Raw genomic sequence first — 17,353 nt, 5'->3', positions numbered from 1 at the left:
TTTAGTGTGGAATGTAATGGCACCCTGTTCAGTGTTTAGTGTGGAATGTAATGGCACCCTGTTCAGTGTTTAGTGTGGAATGTAATGGCACCCTGTTCAGTGTTTAGTGTGGAATGTAATGGCACCCTGTTCAGTGTTTAGTGTGGAATGTAATGGGAGCCGTTTTCTAAAGTGCACATTAAATGAGTCATAAGGATTGGAGTGGACTGGTCCCCGCTATGAGTTAGAGCCAACACCTGGAGATGTTCACTGTGTGTGTGTGTGTGTGTGTGTGTGTGTGTGTGTGTGTGTGTGTGTGTGTGTGTGTGTGTGTGTGTGTGTGTGTGTGTGTGTGTGTGAGTGTGTACGATTGCAGTGCACAACAGAGCGTGTGTGTCCATGTGCCACCACGATGAAGAAAGTGGGGGGATGACTCAAGTGAGCAGAAAGGTGTCCCGGCAGCCCTTGCCTCATAGGATGCCTGTTGGAGCAGTGATATCACAATGGTTAGAGGGAGGGAGATGAGGGCAGTGACACGGCTTTAGGATCCAAAAGGATCCCGTTATTCTTGTCTCTTACTACATTTTAACCTAAACTCAACCAGCTATGGTCATGAAGACCATAGTTGTCATGAAGACCATAGTTGTCATGAAGACCATAGTCGTCATGAAGACCATAGTCGTCATGAAGAACATAGTCGTCATGAAGAACATAGTCGTCATGAAGACCATAGTCGTCATGAAGACCATAGTCGTCATGAAGACCATAGTTGTCATGAAGACCATAGTTGTCATGAAGAACATAGTTGTCATGAAGAACATAGTTGTCATGAAGAACATAGTTGGTTGAGTATTAACATTAACTCTCGTGGCCTACAGGCAAAGAACAGTGATGGTTAATTTCTGGGTAATTTCCCCCACTCAATTTTATTTTGCTTTGTTCTTGTAGATTTTTTGCAAAGATAATTCCTATTTGATTGAGAATGGAATGTTGTCCCTGTCTCATAGCGTCCAGAAATCTGTCTGTCCATTTGAATGTATATATTAAAGAGGTTTTTGTCAGTTCGCCCCCAACTACTCTCTCTAGCCGAAGGACAGAAGCTTTAATGTAATAATCAGTGTATTAGTTGGCTAGAGGTACATCCCCTCCTCTCCTGCCAATATACACACACACACACACACACACACACACACACACACACACACACACACACACACACACACACACACACACACACACACACACACACACACACACACACACACACACACACACACACACACACTGCAGAGTCAAATAGGGACTTTCCAGTGAAGGGAGATTCCATAGGATGTAAGAAGGAGCAGATTTCCAAGGCTCTGGCCTTGTACTTAATAAAACCCAATATACACACACACACACATTTTAGCTATCTCCAGCCGCACATCCAGTATAATATTCAGTGTTTTCCAGTCTGGCTTCTCTCTCCTCTTCAAATAAGACCCATTTCCTTCGTAAGGTGACTGGTACATTCTGCCATATTGTTGGCTTTGAAGTCCCATTTTAGCTTGGTAAAGAAATTCAATGCTGTCCAAAAGTACATTTGACTACTACTTTTTTTGTTTTTTTTGTTTGAGCCTCAGTGGAGCCTGGTAGAGTTCAGACAGGACTGTTCTACTCTTGGGTTCACTAGAGCCTGGTAGAGTTCAGACAGGACTGTTCTACTCATGGGTTCACTAGAGCCTGCTAGAGTTCAGACAGGACTGTTCTACTCATGGGTTCACTAGAGCCTGGTAGAGTTCAGACAGGACTGTTCTACTCATGGGTTCACTAGAGCCTGGTCGAGTTCAGACAGGACTGTTCTACTCATGGGTTCACTAGAGCCTGGTAGAGTTCAGACAGGACTGTTCTACTCATGGGTTCACTAGAGTCTGGTAGAGTTCAGACAAGACTGTTCTACTCTTGGGTTCACTAGAGCCTGGTAGAGTTCAGACAGGACTATTCTACTCATGGGTTCACTAGAGCCTGGTAGAGTTCAGACACGACTGTTCTACTCATGGGTTCACTAGAGCCTGGTAGAGTTCAGACAGGACTGTTCTACTCATGGGTTCACTAGAGCCTGGTAGAGTCCAGACAGGACTGTTCTACTCATGGATTCACTAGAGCCTGGTAGAGTTCAGACAGGACTGTTCTACTCATGGGTTCAGTTCAGTAAATCTGCATTGTCCCAGGAGGGCAGTTTGTGTGCAGCTTTTAAAAGGAAAGTAGTAAAAAACCTACTTAATATAGAACAATGTGTTGAACCACTTACAAAACATACACAATCACAGTTCAATGGAGTGTATTTATGTTGCTATGAATCCCAGTTTGTCTTGTAATAATCAATAAGTGTCTGAATAAAACTACAGCCAACCAACTATCAATGTTTTTTGGGGGAAGGTTTTCCCCAACTGTCAATGGCAGATTGTACATGTTGAATCGGGACCAACTACAAGCAACTAGGTCCAGCAAATACCAACAAACTAGGTCCAGCAACGGCCAACTGAAACTAGGTCCAGCAACGGCCAACTGAAACTAGGTCCAGCAACGGCCAACTGAAACTAGGTCCAGCAACGGCCAACTGAAACTAGGTCCAGCAACGGCCAACTGAAACTAGGTCCAGCAAATACCAACTGAATCTAGGTCCAGCAAATACCAACTGAAACTAGGTCCAGCAACGGCCAACTGAAACTAGGTCCAGCAACGGCCAACTGAAACTAGGTCCAGCAAATACCAACTGAAACTAGGTCCAGCAAATACCAACTGAAACTAGGTCCAGCAACGACCAACTGAAACTAGGTCCAGCAACGACCAAATGAAACTAGGTCCAGCAAATACCAACTGAAACTAGGTCCAGCAAATACCAACTGAAACTAGGTCCATCAACGACCAACTGAAACTAGGTCCAGCAACGACCAACTGAAACTAGGTCCAGCAACGACCAAATGAAACTAGGTCCAGCAAATACCAACTGAAACTAGGCCCAGCAAATACTAACTGAAACTAGGTCCATCAATGACCAACAAACTAGGTCCATCAATGACCAACTGAAACTAGGTCCAGCAGATACCAACTGAAACTAGGTCCATCAATGACCAACTGAAACTAGGTCCAGCAAATACCAACTGAAACTAGGTCCATCAATGACCAACTGAAACTAGGTCCATCAATGACCAACTGAAACTAGGTCCATCAATGACCAACTGAAACTAGGTCCATCAATGACCAACTGAAACTAGGTCCAGCAGATACCAACTGAAACTAGGTCCATCAATGACCAACTGAAACTAGGTCCAGCAAATACCAACTGAAACTAGGTCCATCAATGACCAACTGAAACTAGGTCCAGCAACGACCAACTGAAACTAGGTCCAGCAACGACCAACTGAAACTAGGTCCAGCAACGACCAACTGAAACTAGGTCCAGCAACGACCAACTGAAACTAGGTCCAGCAACGGCCAACTGAAACTAGGTCCAGCAACGGCCAACTGAAACTAGGTCCAGCAACGGCCAACAAACTAGGTCCAGCAACGGCCAACAAACTAGGTCCAGCAACGGCCAATTGAAACTAGGTCCAGCAACGGCCAATTGAAACTAGGTGCAGCAACGGCCAACTGAAACTAGGTGCAGCAACGGCCAACCGAAACTAGGTGCAGCAAATGCCAACTGAAACTAGGTCCAGCAAATGCCAACTGAAACTAGGTCCAGCAAATGCCAACTGAAACTAGGTCCAGCAAATGCCAACTGAAACTAGGTCCAGCAAATGCCAACTGAAACTAGGTCCAGCAACGGCCAACTGAAACTAGGTCCAGCAACGGCCAACTGAAACTAGGTCCAGCAAATGCCAACTGAATCTAGGTCCAGCAAATACCAACTGAAACTAGGTCCAGCAACGGCCAACTGAAACTAGGTCCAGCAACGGCCAACTGAAACTAGGTCCAGCAAATACCAACTGAAACTAGGTCCAGCAAATACCAACTGAAACTAGGTCCAGCAAATACCAACTGAAACTAGGTCCAGCAACGACCAACTGAAACTAGGTCCAGCAACGACCAACTGAAACTAGGTCCAGCAAATACCAACTGAAACTAGGTCCAGCAACGGCCAACTGAAACTAGGTCCAGCAACGGCCAATTGAAACTAACTTACACACCTGGCCAATTAGTTCAACAACCATCCAGTTGGTCTTTCCATCCGTAGACGGTGGGATTGGGTCTAGTTGGATAGATTTCTCTCTCACTCACTCACTCTCTCTCACTCACACACACACACACACACACACACACACACACACACACACACACACACACACACACACACACACACACGCACAGCATCTCAAAGCATTTAGGCTAGATCAGGTTCCTGTGCCCTTCACGCATGTCAGTCAGTTAAGGTCCTGTCTTTAGCCAAGGAAGGCTTTTGTTCCTTAGTTGTATTGTTCTTTGTGTGACTGAGTGGGCTGTGGGTTGGATCACAGGGAGTCAGCTCAATTTCTGAGTCATCAGCTTCTCTGGCTACATACACACATCACACACCAGACCCCCAGTTATATGTCCAGCATCTGTTCCGCTTGAACAAGACTGTGTGTGTGTGCTCGATCAACTTCTTATAATGCTGTACATATTTCCAGTTGTAAATCAGTTTCTAGGTAGAAATAAGACAAAGTTAATGCAAACAGTATTCCATTTTTTTGTTCAATGTATTTTTTTTAACTCTTGTTTTTTACCTCTTTTATATATATTTTTATCATTATTATAGTTATTTCCCCCCCCCAATTTGTAGTTAGTCTTGTCTCATTGTTGCAACTCCCATATGGACACGGGAGAGGCGAAGGTCAAAATCCATGCGTCCTCCGAAACACGACCCTGCCAAGCCGCACTGCTTCGAGAGAGAATTTTAGTTAATACCACTCCGACAATTTCAGATTTTACTGAGTTACAGTTCATATAAGGAATTATGTTGGTCACAGATAGCTTTAAAACAAATGGTCCTCACAATTCGCCTCAGGACCTCGTCTCGGTATTTCTGTGCATTCAAATTGACATCGATAAAATGCAATTGTGTTCATTGTCTGTAGCAAATGCCTACCTGCCATAACCCCACCACCATCATGGGGCACTCTGTTCACAACGTGGACATCAGCAAACTGCTCGCCCACACTAGGCCGGTTTTGAGGCCTGCTTGGACGTAATGCCAAATTCTCTAAAATGACATTGGAGGCGGCTTATGGTAGAGAAATGAACATTCAACTCTCTGGCAACAGCTTTGGTGGACATTCCTGCAGTCAGCATGCCAATTGCAGGTGGATGGATTATCTTGGTAAAGAAGAAATGCTCACTAACAGGGATGTAAACTAATGTGTGCACAACATTTTAGACATTTCTGGGTTATTTTATTTATGCTCATGAAACATGTGACCAACACTTTACATGTTCCGTTTTATATTTTTGTTCAGTGTAGAAGGCATGTGTGACTGAGATGAAAAGTTGAAGAGTGGCAGGATTTATGTAGTAAATTAAAATACTATCTGAAGCTGTGGCTCACTGTTCCGCCTGCTGTTTTAAAGAGCCACGCTTAAATTTGCCAGTCTCCTGCCCCCGCTGTGTGTGTGATCACAGGAAGTCATCAGCGGTAGGATAAACATGGCGGTGTATTTGAGGCCGGCTGAGCCCCTTAAAATGGACGCACAAAGAATGCCTGTGTCCAGCCTCCATTCTCCATTACAGTCCTGGATTGTGTTCATTGGGGCATGCGACCGAAAATGTTTTGCAACAGAAAAAGGAAAAACAATATTTCTCATTGGACGAAGTATCTTCCTGTTTCAGTCCGTTTTCTTCCGTTTGCTTCCAAATGAACATGACCCTGGCCTAGCCTGCTCATCCATTACTGCACTAAAGCTAAATAATCCTAGCCTAGCCGCAGAGCTGTTGGTGCTGTCTTGCCAACTCCTATGGTCAATGTCATGCCAAACAACAATAGGCGTTAGCCATACGGCACAAACAGATCTGGGACCAGGCTCATCTTACCTCCAGTTTAATTCATCCAAAACAGTATTCAACATCAGACAGTTCAGTTTAACAAAACATCATCAGAGAATTGAAAATAAAGAACGACTAACTCTTTGGATACAGTCTGGTCTCTCAGCTCTGACACGGTAGAATGGACTCTAGAGAGAGTGATAAACAAATCAAATCAAATTTATTTATATAGCCCTTCTTACATCAGCTGATATCTCAAAGTGCTGTACAGAAACCCAGCCTAAAACCCCAAACAGCAAGCAATGCAGGTGTAGAAGCACGGTGGCTAGGAAAAACTCCCTAGAAAGGCCAAAACCTAGGAAGAAACCTAGAGAGGAACCAGGCTATGAGGGGTGGCCAGTCCTCTTCTGGCTGTGCCAGGTAGAGAGGAACCAGGCTATGAGGGGTGGCCAGTCCTCTTCTGGCTGTGCCGGGTAGAGAGGAACCAGGCTATGAGGGGTGGCCAGTCCTCTTCTGGCTGTGTCGGGTAGAGAGGAACCAGGCCATGAGGGGTGGACAGTCCTCTTCTGGCTGTGCCGGGTGGAGATTATAACAGAACATGGCCAAGATGTTCAAACAGAAAGGGAAGAAGGAGAGAGAGGAAGGGATATGTTCTCCCCTTTGTCAGGAGCCACCAGGCAACCTTCCATACTCAGCCCTATGGGTAGGTTATGGATAGGGCCCTCTTCCTCTGGTACAGTACTAAACCATCTTCTTTCCTCCCCTCTATCTTCCCTTACCTCTTTCTTCCCCCCAGGCTACATTAGCCTCAGTGTTCCTCAGAGCCCTGAACCTTCTGACAGCAGGGAAATTATTTTCTCTCCCTGCCTCTCTCTCTTCATCCCTCTCTCTCTTTTCCTATCTGTCTCTCTCTCTAGTTCTCTCTCTCTTTCTCTCTTGCACATTTCTTGGCCTTTTGTCTCCCCCTTCTCTCACACATTTTCTCTGTCTCTCTCTCTGTGTTTCTATCTCTCTCTGTGTGTGTTTCTCTCCCTCACTTGTGTCTGAAACAGAGACAAAGCTAGTCTCATTATTCTCTCCCCTTGGAGTTACTCTGCTCTCTTCCACAGAGAGACATTGCAGGGCTGCGTCCTATATGGCACCCTATTCCCTACATACTCCACGACTTTTGACCAGACCACTATAGGGCTCTGGTCTAAAGTAGTGCACTGTAAAGGGAATAGGGTGCCATTTGGGCACAACCTATGAAGGTACATTTTTAATGAACTGTTCACCATTGAAGTGGTAGCTGCCCTAATAATGACGTTATCTTATCTCCAGAGCCACACTCTGTTCATGTCTCTCCAGGTGTCTGTATTCTCGGAGCAGGAGTTCTGATCTAGGATCAGGTCCTCTGCTGTTCATATCATCTTGTTCATTATGCCTCTCCTCTCCTCCTCTAATCTCCTCGTCCCAGCCAGAGCAGGTTCAACTCCCTCTCATGACTCTGGTTCCTCTCATGGTTTCTTCCTACCTAGGGACTGTTTCCTTGTCACTACTGTCTCTCTGATCACTCTTTGGGAGGTTTAGGCTCCAGCTGTTGTCAATCACTGTGACAAGTGTTTGTAGAAAGTGCTGGATTGATTAATTGATTGATGGATTGATTGATTCCCTAGGTATTGGCGGTCTCGAGGAGTGTGTGTTGAAGTCTGCGACCCTCTCCACCTCCCCTGCCCTCCCACCTTTCATCCCCCTCAACTTCGAAGCTACGCCCATCGTACGAGTGGCCATCGAACCCAAACACCCAAGTAAGTGTCAAACACACTTACACCACATTGTGAATTTGTTGAGGTTGTTGCCTGTCAGTGATGTTTTGTTTTTGTCGTCTGTCATCTGAGGTAAGATGCTAATGTTGAGAAGCTAACGTTCCTCCAGGACCCCAGTCAGCCAGCCATTCTGTCAACCAACCAGCTATTCAACCAGTCAGTCAGCCACCCAGCCAGTCAGCTGTTCCACAGATAGTCAGACATTCCTGCAGCTCTTCCGTGGTGTTCGTTAGTATTATAGCTGAGGGCAACATTTGCCCCATATGGAGGGAGTTAGTCAGCTAGCAGTCAGTCAGTTAGTTAGCTAGTCTTAGAAAGATAACTGTTTTGAGAAGCTTCAAATGGTGTGTGTTTGTTTGTTTTCTTTTAAATAGTTGCACTTAGTAGTTGAGCTGACCTGTAACCCTGAAAATTCAAACCCGTCCTGGGTTTTGTTCATCAGGGCACTCATCAGAAAGTGTTTGAAAATGTTTTGCAACAAAAATGAAAATTAGCATTAATTCTGGATAAATCCAAGTAGTCCCTCCCTATTTCGTGATTTCTTCAGTTTGTTGCCTAATGAACATGACCCAGGTAACGTCAGTCTAAGTTTTCTTAACGAAAGACAAATGTAGGTTTGAATCCAGGGTGTATTATGTGCAGTAGGGCCCATACATGGAAATTATTCATGCTTAGTCTACTAAGAAGTACTTTCCTACAATCTGGTGTGTGTGTGTGTGTGTGTGTGTGTGTGTGTGTGTGTGTGTGTGTGTGTGTGTGTGTGTGTGTGTGTGTGTGTGTGTGTGTGTGTGTGTGTGTGTGTGTGTGTGTGTGTGTGTCAAGGTGAGATGCCTAAGCTGGTACGGGGTATGAGGCTGTTGAACCAGGCTGACCCGTGTGCTGAGGTTCTGATCCAGGAGACAGGAGAACACGTACTGGTCACGGCCGGAGAGGTCCACCTGCAACGCTGTCTGGACGACCTCCGAGAGAGGTGAGCCTCTTGTTTCCCTCTTTTGATTGACGAGTTGGACGGTTTATTTAGACAGTTGGAAACAGGGAGGGAGAAACCGTAGGAAGGTTGGACGCAGGGATTGAACCCCGGTCTCCGTTGGAGGGAAGTATACTATGAGACTGAGGCCTGGAGCGTCATCACTAGAACATGAGCTCTGCACAGAGAGGTCTGTCAGTCAGTCTTTTTGGCTGTATCTGTCTTTCTTTGTCTGTCTGTCTCTGTCTGTGATTTTAAATCTAGTCAATAGTAGTGAAATGTTGACCAGACGCCCTGTAACAGAGTGTAGATGAGCAGCAGACGGCTCAGTTTGAGATGACTCAGTTTTTACACTGTCTGGCCCAGTCTCACACACTGATGATTGACATGATGATTCTGTCTGTGTGTGTGTGTGTGTGTGTGTGTGTGTGTGTGTGTGTGTGTGTGTGTGTGTGTGTGTGTGTGTGTGTGTGTGTGTGTGTGTGTGTGTGTGTGTGTGTGTGTGTGTGTGTGTGTGTGTGTGTGTGTAATGTTTCTGACTGAGAGTGGGTGTCTCTCTCTCTCTATAAAAAGTCATGTGTGATTATTGACTGGAGATGCTGTCTTTAGATGTGTCTTCTCCACTCTGATCATGTCATATTAGAAGAGATGGTGAGAGAGAGGGGGGTTTAAAGAGTTCCATACAGAGATGTTAAATACAGCTCATTTCATTTGCATCCTATGACCAGTTGCCCTCCACCCCTGCCATAAACTAAACTCTCACCAGCCTCCCTCTGACGTTGAGGGATCAGGTCCCATGTAGAGCTATTCATAATCAATACCTAAAGCTGTTGTAAGACCACCCACACATGTGGGGGGTCACCCACACATCCAGTCCTGCTAAGATCCTGTATTATCTATGTTTATAGTACATGAAGAAATCAGCATGTGTATCGTTGGAGGTGTGAGGTGGGGAGATGTGTGAACACATCAAAATAGATATTCCACAGCTTTATTTCAAATGGAGTTTTCATAACCCAATAAATCAAAGATTTCCATATGCTTTGATACTTTGAAAGGGATACAAAGTACAGTGGAGTCTAGGCCTGTGTCCCAAATGACATGCAGTGTGTTGCAGTGGGACAAATGTGCAGGCCTCAATCCTAAATATAGATGTATATAGATTTTCAGGTGCGTTATCTCTTTAACATACATTATTAGTATGTTCAGATAAATCTTTGGGAGATTATTGAAATCATGAGGGAAAAAGCAGGAAATTCGGGAATCCTCTAACTGGGATTTCTGGAAAACTTGGGAATTTAATAACTGGAATTTTGCAACGCTAATGGTGAATATCCATAGTCCTAAAGCGTTAATTCCCCACAAGAATGAATGGGAATTAGAGATGACCTGTCCTTCGGTGTAACCTTGGTACTAACTAAATCTGCATCTATCTGCATATGTTGTCCTTGTCACTAAGTTCATCTGTATAACTTATCAATGTAGAAGACAGAGTATTGATGAGAGGACCTTTCATTCAGCCAATCAGTCGAACTGGTAATCCTCCCACCACAGAATGATCGATGGCTACATTGGTTAACACGTTATGGATTGGGCCAAGAACACAGGAAGTTAGAGAAACGGTCAACATGTAGTTTATCAACATTGGACTACACTAAAACATACTTTTCATGTTTCAATCAAACTTACTCTCAGTACAGCCTTTGGAGGGATCGAAGTTATCAATTATATTACACGTGCAGGCACACACACACACACACACACATTCATTTCCTGACTAACTTTCTTATAAGGTCAACATTATTGTTGCTAACTCAAACACACTGACCAGATGTATAAAGAGTCTCAGGGATCGTTACAGCTTTCCCCCTGGAAGATAACACAGGGTGATTTAGAAACAGTCCTAAACCAGCCAGTATGACAGGGCATCCAGGGACTGGATCCCGTCTAGTAAATGTAATTCTATGTTTACAAATAGCCCAGGTCAGCCTGATTAGGCCACCCAGGCAAGTGAAACACTTGAATTACCTTGTATAAGAGTATGCTCCTGTTTGGTGAATGACAGTCCCAGCCATAGAGAGAGAACAATGTTATTCTGTCTCTGTGTTCCCCACTGCATTTAATCAGGGGATGACTGCAATTCTTATTCTATGTTTGAAAATATGCCAGTTAGCCAGCCAGTCAGTCAGCTAGTCAGGCAAAGAGCAGGGCAGGACAGAGGAAGGGGAACCGTGTTGGCTGTGAATGCCGACTGACCCCGTTGTGACATCACAACAACACACACAAGCAGACTGGCCCGTGGCCATTCACTCTCTAGCTCAGAAAGAGGTCAAGCCCGTTTTAGCCACTCATGTGGCACGTGGGACTGTGACGTCACAGCGCCAGGGTTGTCTCGCTGCCCTGGAAAATGGGTCAACTGATCCTGACCAAGTTAAGCTGGGGTGAACCAGGCAAACCTTTTTATTTCTGCTCACTAATGCACACACACACAAAACACAGCTTTTTAATGTACATTTTCTAGACTTTTTGGGTGTAAAAATGTATTCCCATTCAAAATCCAATTTTCCTTAAGCCTAAAAAGTCCAGGGGAAAAAAAGAATATCTTACCTTGTCAGGACATTCTGGTCCTGATAATGTAGGCAACATGTACACACAAAAACACACATTCAGACACACAAAACCACACACTACACACACACGCAGCCATAGTTACAGTGGCTCCAAATCACCTCTAGACTATAATGCCGCAGCAATAAAACAATTTCCTGTATGCACAGTTATGGTTTTCACACTCACGATACATTGGAGAAATGTCCAAATGATTAGAAGGAGAGGGTTCCTAAACGAGGCTGCAAAGCAACAGTGTTCAGGATGGAGACTCATACATAGGCTGCGTCTCAGCTGACACCATGTTCCCCAAGTGCACTACTTTTGAACAGGAGCAGCTATGGGCCGTTCTGGCTCAGACGAGACAGACTTATCCAAGGCTTGCTTGACTACTTACTTTTGACCAGGGCCCATAGGTTGCCATTTGGGGGACACCAATATCTTCCTCCATTTCAACGCGGTGTAAGTTAGTGATAAAAATAATTAATGTCCTCAACTCTTTGATTTATTCAAGACACACAAACAGACAATGGGTACGACCCAAATCTGACTCTATTCCCCATGTAGTGCACTACTTTTGTGCAGGGACAAGGTAGTAATCCACTACACATGGAATAGGGGGATCTTCATCAGCTCAAGTTGGTCTGGTTATTTATTAGTTTTGTTTCTGTCTAGCACCGGATTACTGGATGTATGTGTTTCTCCTCCCACTGAATAAGTCATATCTCCCTGCTTCATTACTGGATGTATGTATTTCTCCTCCCACTGAATAAGTCATATCTCCCTGCTTCATTACTGGATGTATGTGTTTCTCCTCCCACTGAATAAGTCATATCTCCCTGCTTCATTACTGGATGTGTGTATTTCTCCTCCCACTGAATAAGTCATATCTCCCTGCTTCATTACTGGATGTATGTGTTTCTCCTCTCCCACTGAATAAGTCATATCTCCCTGCTTGATTACTGGATGTATGTGTTTCTCCTCCCACTGAATAAGTCATATCTCCCTGCTTCATTACTGGATGTGTGTATTTCTCCTCCCACTGAATAAGTCATATCTCCCTGCTTCATTACTGGATGTATGTGTTTCTCCTCCCACTGAATAAGTCATATCTCCCTGCTTGATTACTGGATGTATGTGTTTCTCCTCTCCCACTGAATAAGTCATATCTCCCTGCTTCATTACTGGATGTATGTGTTTCTCCTCTCCCACTGAATAAGTCATATCTCCCTGCTTGATTACTGGATGTATGTGTTTCTCCTCCCACTGAATAAGTCATATCTCCCTGCTTCATTACTGGATGTATGTATTTCTCCTCTCCCACTGAATAAGTCATATCTCCCTGCTTCATTACTGAATGTATGTATTTCTGATTTCTGAATAAGTCATATCTCCCTGCTTCATTACTGGATGTATGTATTTCTCCTCTCCCACTGAATAAGTCATATCTCCCTGCTTCATTACTGGATGTATGTATTTCTGATTTCTGAATAAGTCATATCTCCCTGCTTCATTACTGGATGTATGTATTTCTGATTTCTGAATAAGTCATATCTCCCTGCTTCATTACTGGATGTATGTATTTCTGATTTCTGAATAAGTCATATCTCCCTGCTTCATTACTGGATGTGTGTATTTCTCCTCCCACTGAATAAGTCATATCTCCCTGCTTCATTACTGAATGTATGTATTTCTGATTTCTGAATAAGTCATATCTCCCTGCTTCATTACTGGATGTGTGTATTTCTCCTCCCACTGAATAAGTCATATCTCCCTGCTTCATTACTGAATGTATGTATTTCTCCTCCCACTGAATAAGTCATATCTCCCTGCTTGATTACTGGATGTATGTGTTTCTCCTCTCCCACTGAATAAGTCATATCTCCCTGCTTCATTACTGGATGTATGTATTTCTCCTCTCCCACTGAATAAGTCATATCTCCCTGCTTGATTACTGGATGTATGTATTTCTGATTTCTGAATAAGTCATATCTCCCTGCTTCATTACTGGATGTATGTATTTCTCCTCCCACTGAATAAGTCATATCTCCATGCTTCATTACTGGATGTATGTATTTCTCCTCTCCCACTGAGTAAGTCATATCTCCCTGCTTCATTACTAAAGGAGTGCACTGTATAGGTAGTGGGGTTCCGGTCTAAAGGAGTGCGCTATATAGGTGGTGGGGTTCTGGTCTAAAGGAGTGCACTATATAGGTAGTGGGGTTCTGGTCTAAAGGAGTGCACTATATAGGTAGTGGGGTTCTGGTCTAAATGAGTGCACTATATAGGTAGTGGGGTTCTGGTCTAAAGGAGTGCACTATATAGGTAGTGGGGTTCTGGTCTAAAGGAGTGCACTATATAGGTAGTGGGGTTCTGGTCTAAAGGAGTGCACTATATAGGTAGTGGGGTTCTGGTCTAAAGGAGTGCACTATATAGGTAGTGGGGTTCTGGTCTAAAGGAGTGCACTATATAGGTAGTGGGGTTCTGGTCTAAAGGAGTGCACTATATAGGGAGTGGGGTGGCATTTGGGATGCATTCCAAGTCTTAGTGAGATTTAAAGAAACAACCAACACCCACAGCACCCAGAATAACCCCCATCTTCAAACAACCAACACCCACAGCACCCAGAATAACCCCCATCTTCAAACAACCAACACCCACAGCACCCAGAATAACCCCCATCTTCAAACAACCAACACCCACAGCACCCAGAATAACCCCCATCTTCAAACAACCAACACCCACAGCACCCAGAATAACCCCCATCTTCAAACAACCAACACCCACAGCACCCAGAATAACCCCCATCTTCAAACAACCAACACCCACAGCACCCAGAATAACCCCCATCTTCAAACAACCAACACCCACAGCACCCAGAATAACCCCCATCTTCAAACAACCACACAGTTTGCTGTCTACATTGGATTCAGGGAACGCTCCAGCGCTTCTGAGATGCTTCTAGTAAACATCAGTGAGAGAGGAAGGAGAGAGAGGGAGAGAGAGGGAGAGAAAGAGGGAGGAATGGAGAGAGCAGAATGGGAAGAGGATTACTTGTTTTCTGCCCTGTTTTTGTATGGACTGACTCTAACTGGATTATGTGTGTGTGTGTGTGTGTGTGTGTGTGTGTGTGTGTGTGTGTGTGTGTGTGTGTGTGTGTGTGTGTGTGTGTGTGTGTGTGTGTGTGTGTGTGTGTGTGTGTGTGTGTGTGTGTGTGTGGGAAAGAGAGTGTGTGTGTGTGTGTTTATAACGTGACGCGCTGAGTAACGAGATGAGCTGGTTCTGGTTGTGTGGACGGAAGTTGTGCCGTCTCTCAGCCCAAACACTGACACACACACACACACACACACGGCCAGTTTAGGAAGGACCCAGTGGCCCAGGTTCAGACAAGGGATTGCCTGTTTGTGTCAATAAACTTTGACAGTACTTGGCTGTTGGTCTTGGCAGTCGGAGAGATAGTAGACAGATAGACAGTGTACCTGTCCCAAATGGAACCATTTTACCGATGTAATGCACTTCTTTTGACCAGGGCTTTATGGGCCCTGGTCTAAAGTAGTGCACTACAGGAATAGGGTGCCATTTGGGAAGCACACTTGTTTTCTTTTCCTAAAGTGACCCTCTCTGTATCCCTCTGAGTGTTTCAGCAGTGATAACCTAATGACGTCATTTTATTTTACCAGACCTGAAGCTTGGCCTCACCAGCGCAGGGTTGTGTTCATTAGGCAGAAAACGGAACAAGTGAAGTTTCCCCAGGTACAGATCCAGGATCAGCTTCCCCTCCCCCAATCCTAACCTAAACCATTAGGCAGAAAACGGAACAAGTGAAGTTTCCCCAGGTACAGATCCAGGATCAGCTTCCCCTCCCCCAATCCTAACCTAAACCATTAGGCAGAAAACGGAACAAGTGAAGTTTCCCCAGGTACAGATCCAGGATCAGCTTCCCCTCCCCCAATCCTAACCTAAACCATTAGGCAGAAAACGGAACAAGTGAAGTTTCCCCAGGTACAGATCCAGGATCAGCTTCCCCTCCCCCAATCCTAACCTAAACCATTAGGCAGAAAACGGAACAAGTGAAGTTTCCCCAGGTACAGATCCAGGATCAGCTTCCCCTCCCCCAATCCTAACCTAAACCATTAGTGGAGAAAATGACCAAATATCAGCGTTTAGGCGCAAGTTCCCCCTCCACGTAATGTAACATTCTTGGTCGTTTTTTTATCTCGATTTTTTAATCATTTTAATCATTTAGCAGACGTTATCTAGAGCGACTTACAGGAGCAATTACGGTTAAGTGCCTTGCTCAAGGGCACATCAACAGATTATTTTCACCTTGTCGGCTTGGGGATTTGAACCAGCAACCTTTCCGTTACTGGCCCAATTCTCTAACCGCTAGCCTACCTGCTGCCCTGCAGTTGTCATGTTGTGGCTTGAATGTCCTGACAAGATGTATCAGTCATTTGTATCTGAATAGAAGCTGCTATATTTCCCTCATCCTCCTCCTGTGTGGTTTAGAAAGATTGAAGAAACAGACTTGAAGGTGTGTGTGTGTGTGTGTGTGTGTGTGTGTGTGTGTGTGTGTGTGTGTGTGTGTGTGTGTGTGTGTGTGTGTGTGTGTGTGTGTGTGTGTGTGTGTGTGTGTGTGTGTGTGTGTGTGTGTGTGTGTGCTCGCAAGATGAGCTATGACAGATGATTTGAATATGCTGTGCTTGGCTCAGCATGGGCGGGAGAGCCTAATAATATCTGACAGGTGTTATTGTTTTGGAAAATAAAAACGCAGACGTGAAAGTTTTCAGCACTCTCTTAAGATACCAATGTGTCTTTATGTATAGTATTCTTTTGAGTTTGTTCTGGCTCTCGTACCCAGTAATACAGCACATTTACAATGCATGGGTTGTCCTACTTGCTCTTACTCAGAGACGACAACTTCATTTGTGTTGCTGCATGTGAGTATTCCATCTCCTTCTCACTACACATCTTTGTAATTTTTGCAGCTTTTCCAGAAATCCTGGATGGAGGATTCCAGAATTTCTGCTTATTTCCGCCTGATTCCAGGAATCTTCCTATTGGGATTTCTGGAAAACCCGGGAATTTGTGGAAATTTACCAGAGTTTTGGGAACCCTACATCTGAGTCTCTGTGTTCTTCTCATCGTCCAGTTTTGCCAAGATTGAGATCAGTGCCTCCAAGCCTATCATCCCATTCAGAGAGACCGTGATCAGACCACCCAAAGTGGACATGGTCAATGAAGACCTGGGGAAACAACAGAAGGTGTGTGTGTACGTTGAGGGTGTGGTGTGTGTGTCTATCTTATAACTGATGACATCTCAAACGACACCCCATATATTAGTAGTGTGCTACAATTGAAGATGCAGCAGCAATCTATGTGCAGTAGCTAACCCTACTATCCTGTGTGTGTGTGTGTGTGTGTGTGTGTGTGTGTGTGTGTGTGTGTGTGTGTGTGTGTGTGTGTGTGTGTGTGTGTGTGTGTGTGTGTGTGTGTGTGTGTGTGTGTGTGTGTGTGTGTGTGTGTGTGTCTAGGTGGCTGTGCTCCACCAGGTGAAAGAGTCAGACACCCTGCACCTGGACCCCAGCGGCCTGGTGACCCTCACCACCCCCAACAGACAGGCCACCGTGGGGGTACGGGCCATACCACTACCCGAAGGTGAGAGAGAGTTGAGGGTGTGTGTGTTGATGTTTGTTGTTGTCAGACTATAGGAAGCCCTTAACCTTTTGCTTAAGGAGAAACAGAAGAAACAGAACATTTCCAATCGCCTTTTTTAAGGAATAGCAACTTTGCTTAACTTTCTTCTTATGTCTGTAGTTAAGGGAAAACATGGCAGTTAAGAAGAAATTTCTTCTTAAGAAAGTTGAGTAAATCTGGGCTCTGATCCTGATCAAAAAGTGTCCTGTGTTGTGTAGAGGTGACTCTTCTGCTGGAGGGTAGTGCTGACTTGATCCGGACCCTGGAGCAGGCAGGTCAGGCCCAGAGGGAGGGGAGG

The 17,353-nt window shown here is 44.8% G+C and overlaps 1 protein-coding gene across 1 annotated transcript in view; it reads left to right on the top strand.

Moving 5' to 3' along the window:
* efl1 (elongation factor like GTPase 1) overlaps window positions 1-17,353 on the top strand; it is a 97,792-nt gene that overhangs the window by 64,190 nt on the left and 16,249 nt on the right. Inside the window, exons 16-20 of the mRNA XM_038969583.1 lie at window positions 7,635-7,766; window positions 8,607-8,754; window positions 16,511-16,622; window positions 16,893-17,016; window positions 17,274-17,353. The exon at window positions 17,274-17,353 is cut by the window's right edge and continues 125 nt beyond it. Coding sequence (XP_038825511.1) covers window positions 7,635-7,766; window positions 8,607-8,754; window positions 16,511-16,622; window positions 16,893-17,016; window positions 17,274-17,353 — 596 coding nt within the window. The remainder of the gene's footprint in view (window positions 1-7,634; window positions 7,767-8,606; window positions 8,755-16,510; window positions 16,623-16,892; window positions 17,017-17,273) is intronic.

The sequence above is a fragment of the Salvelinus namaycush genome, chromosome 30 (genome assembly GCF_016432855.1).
Source record: "Salvelinus namaycush isolate Seneca chromosome 30, SaNama_1.0, whole genome shotgun sequence".
Taxonomy (NCBI): Eukaryota; Metazoa; Chordata; class Actinopteri; order Salmoniformes; family Salmonidae; genus Salvelinus; species Salvelinus namaycush.
Note: the sequence above shows the minus strand (reverse complement) of the source record. Positions and strands in the feature narration are given on the sequence as shown.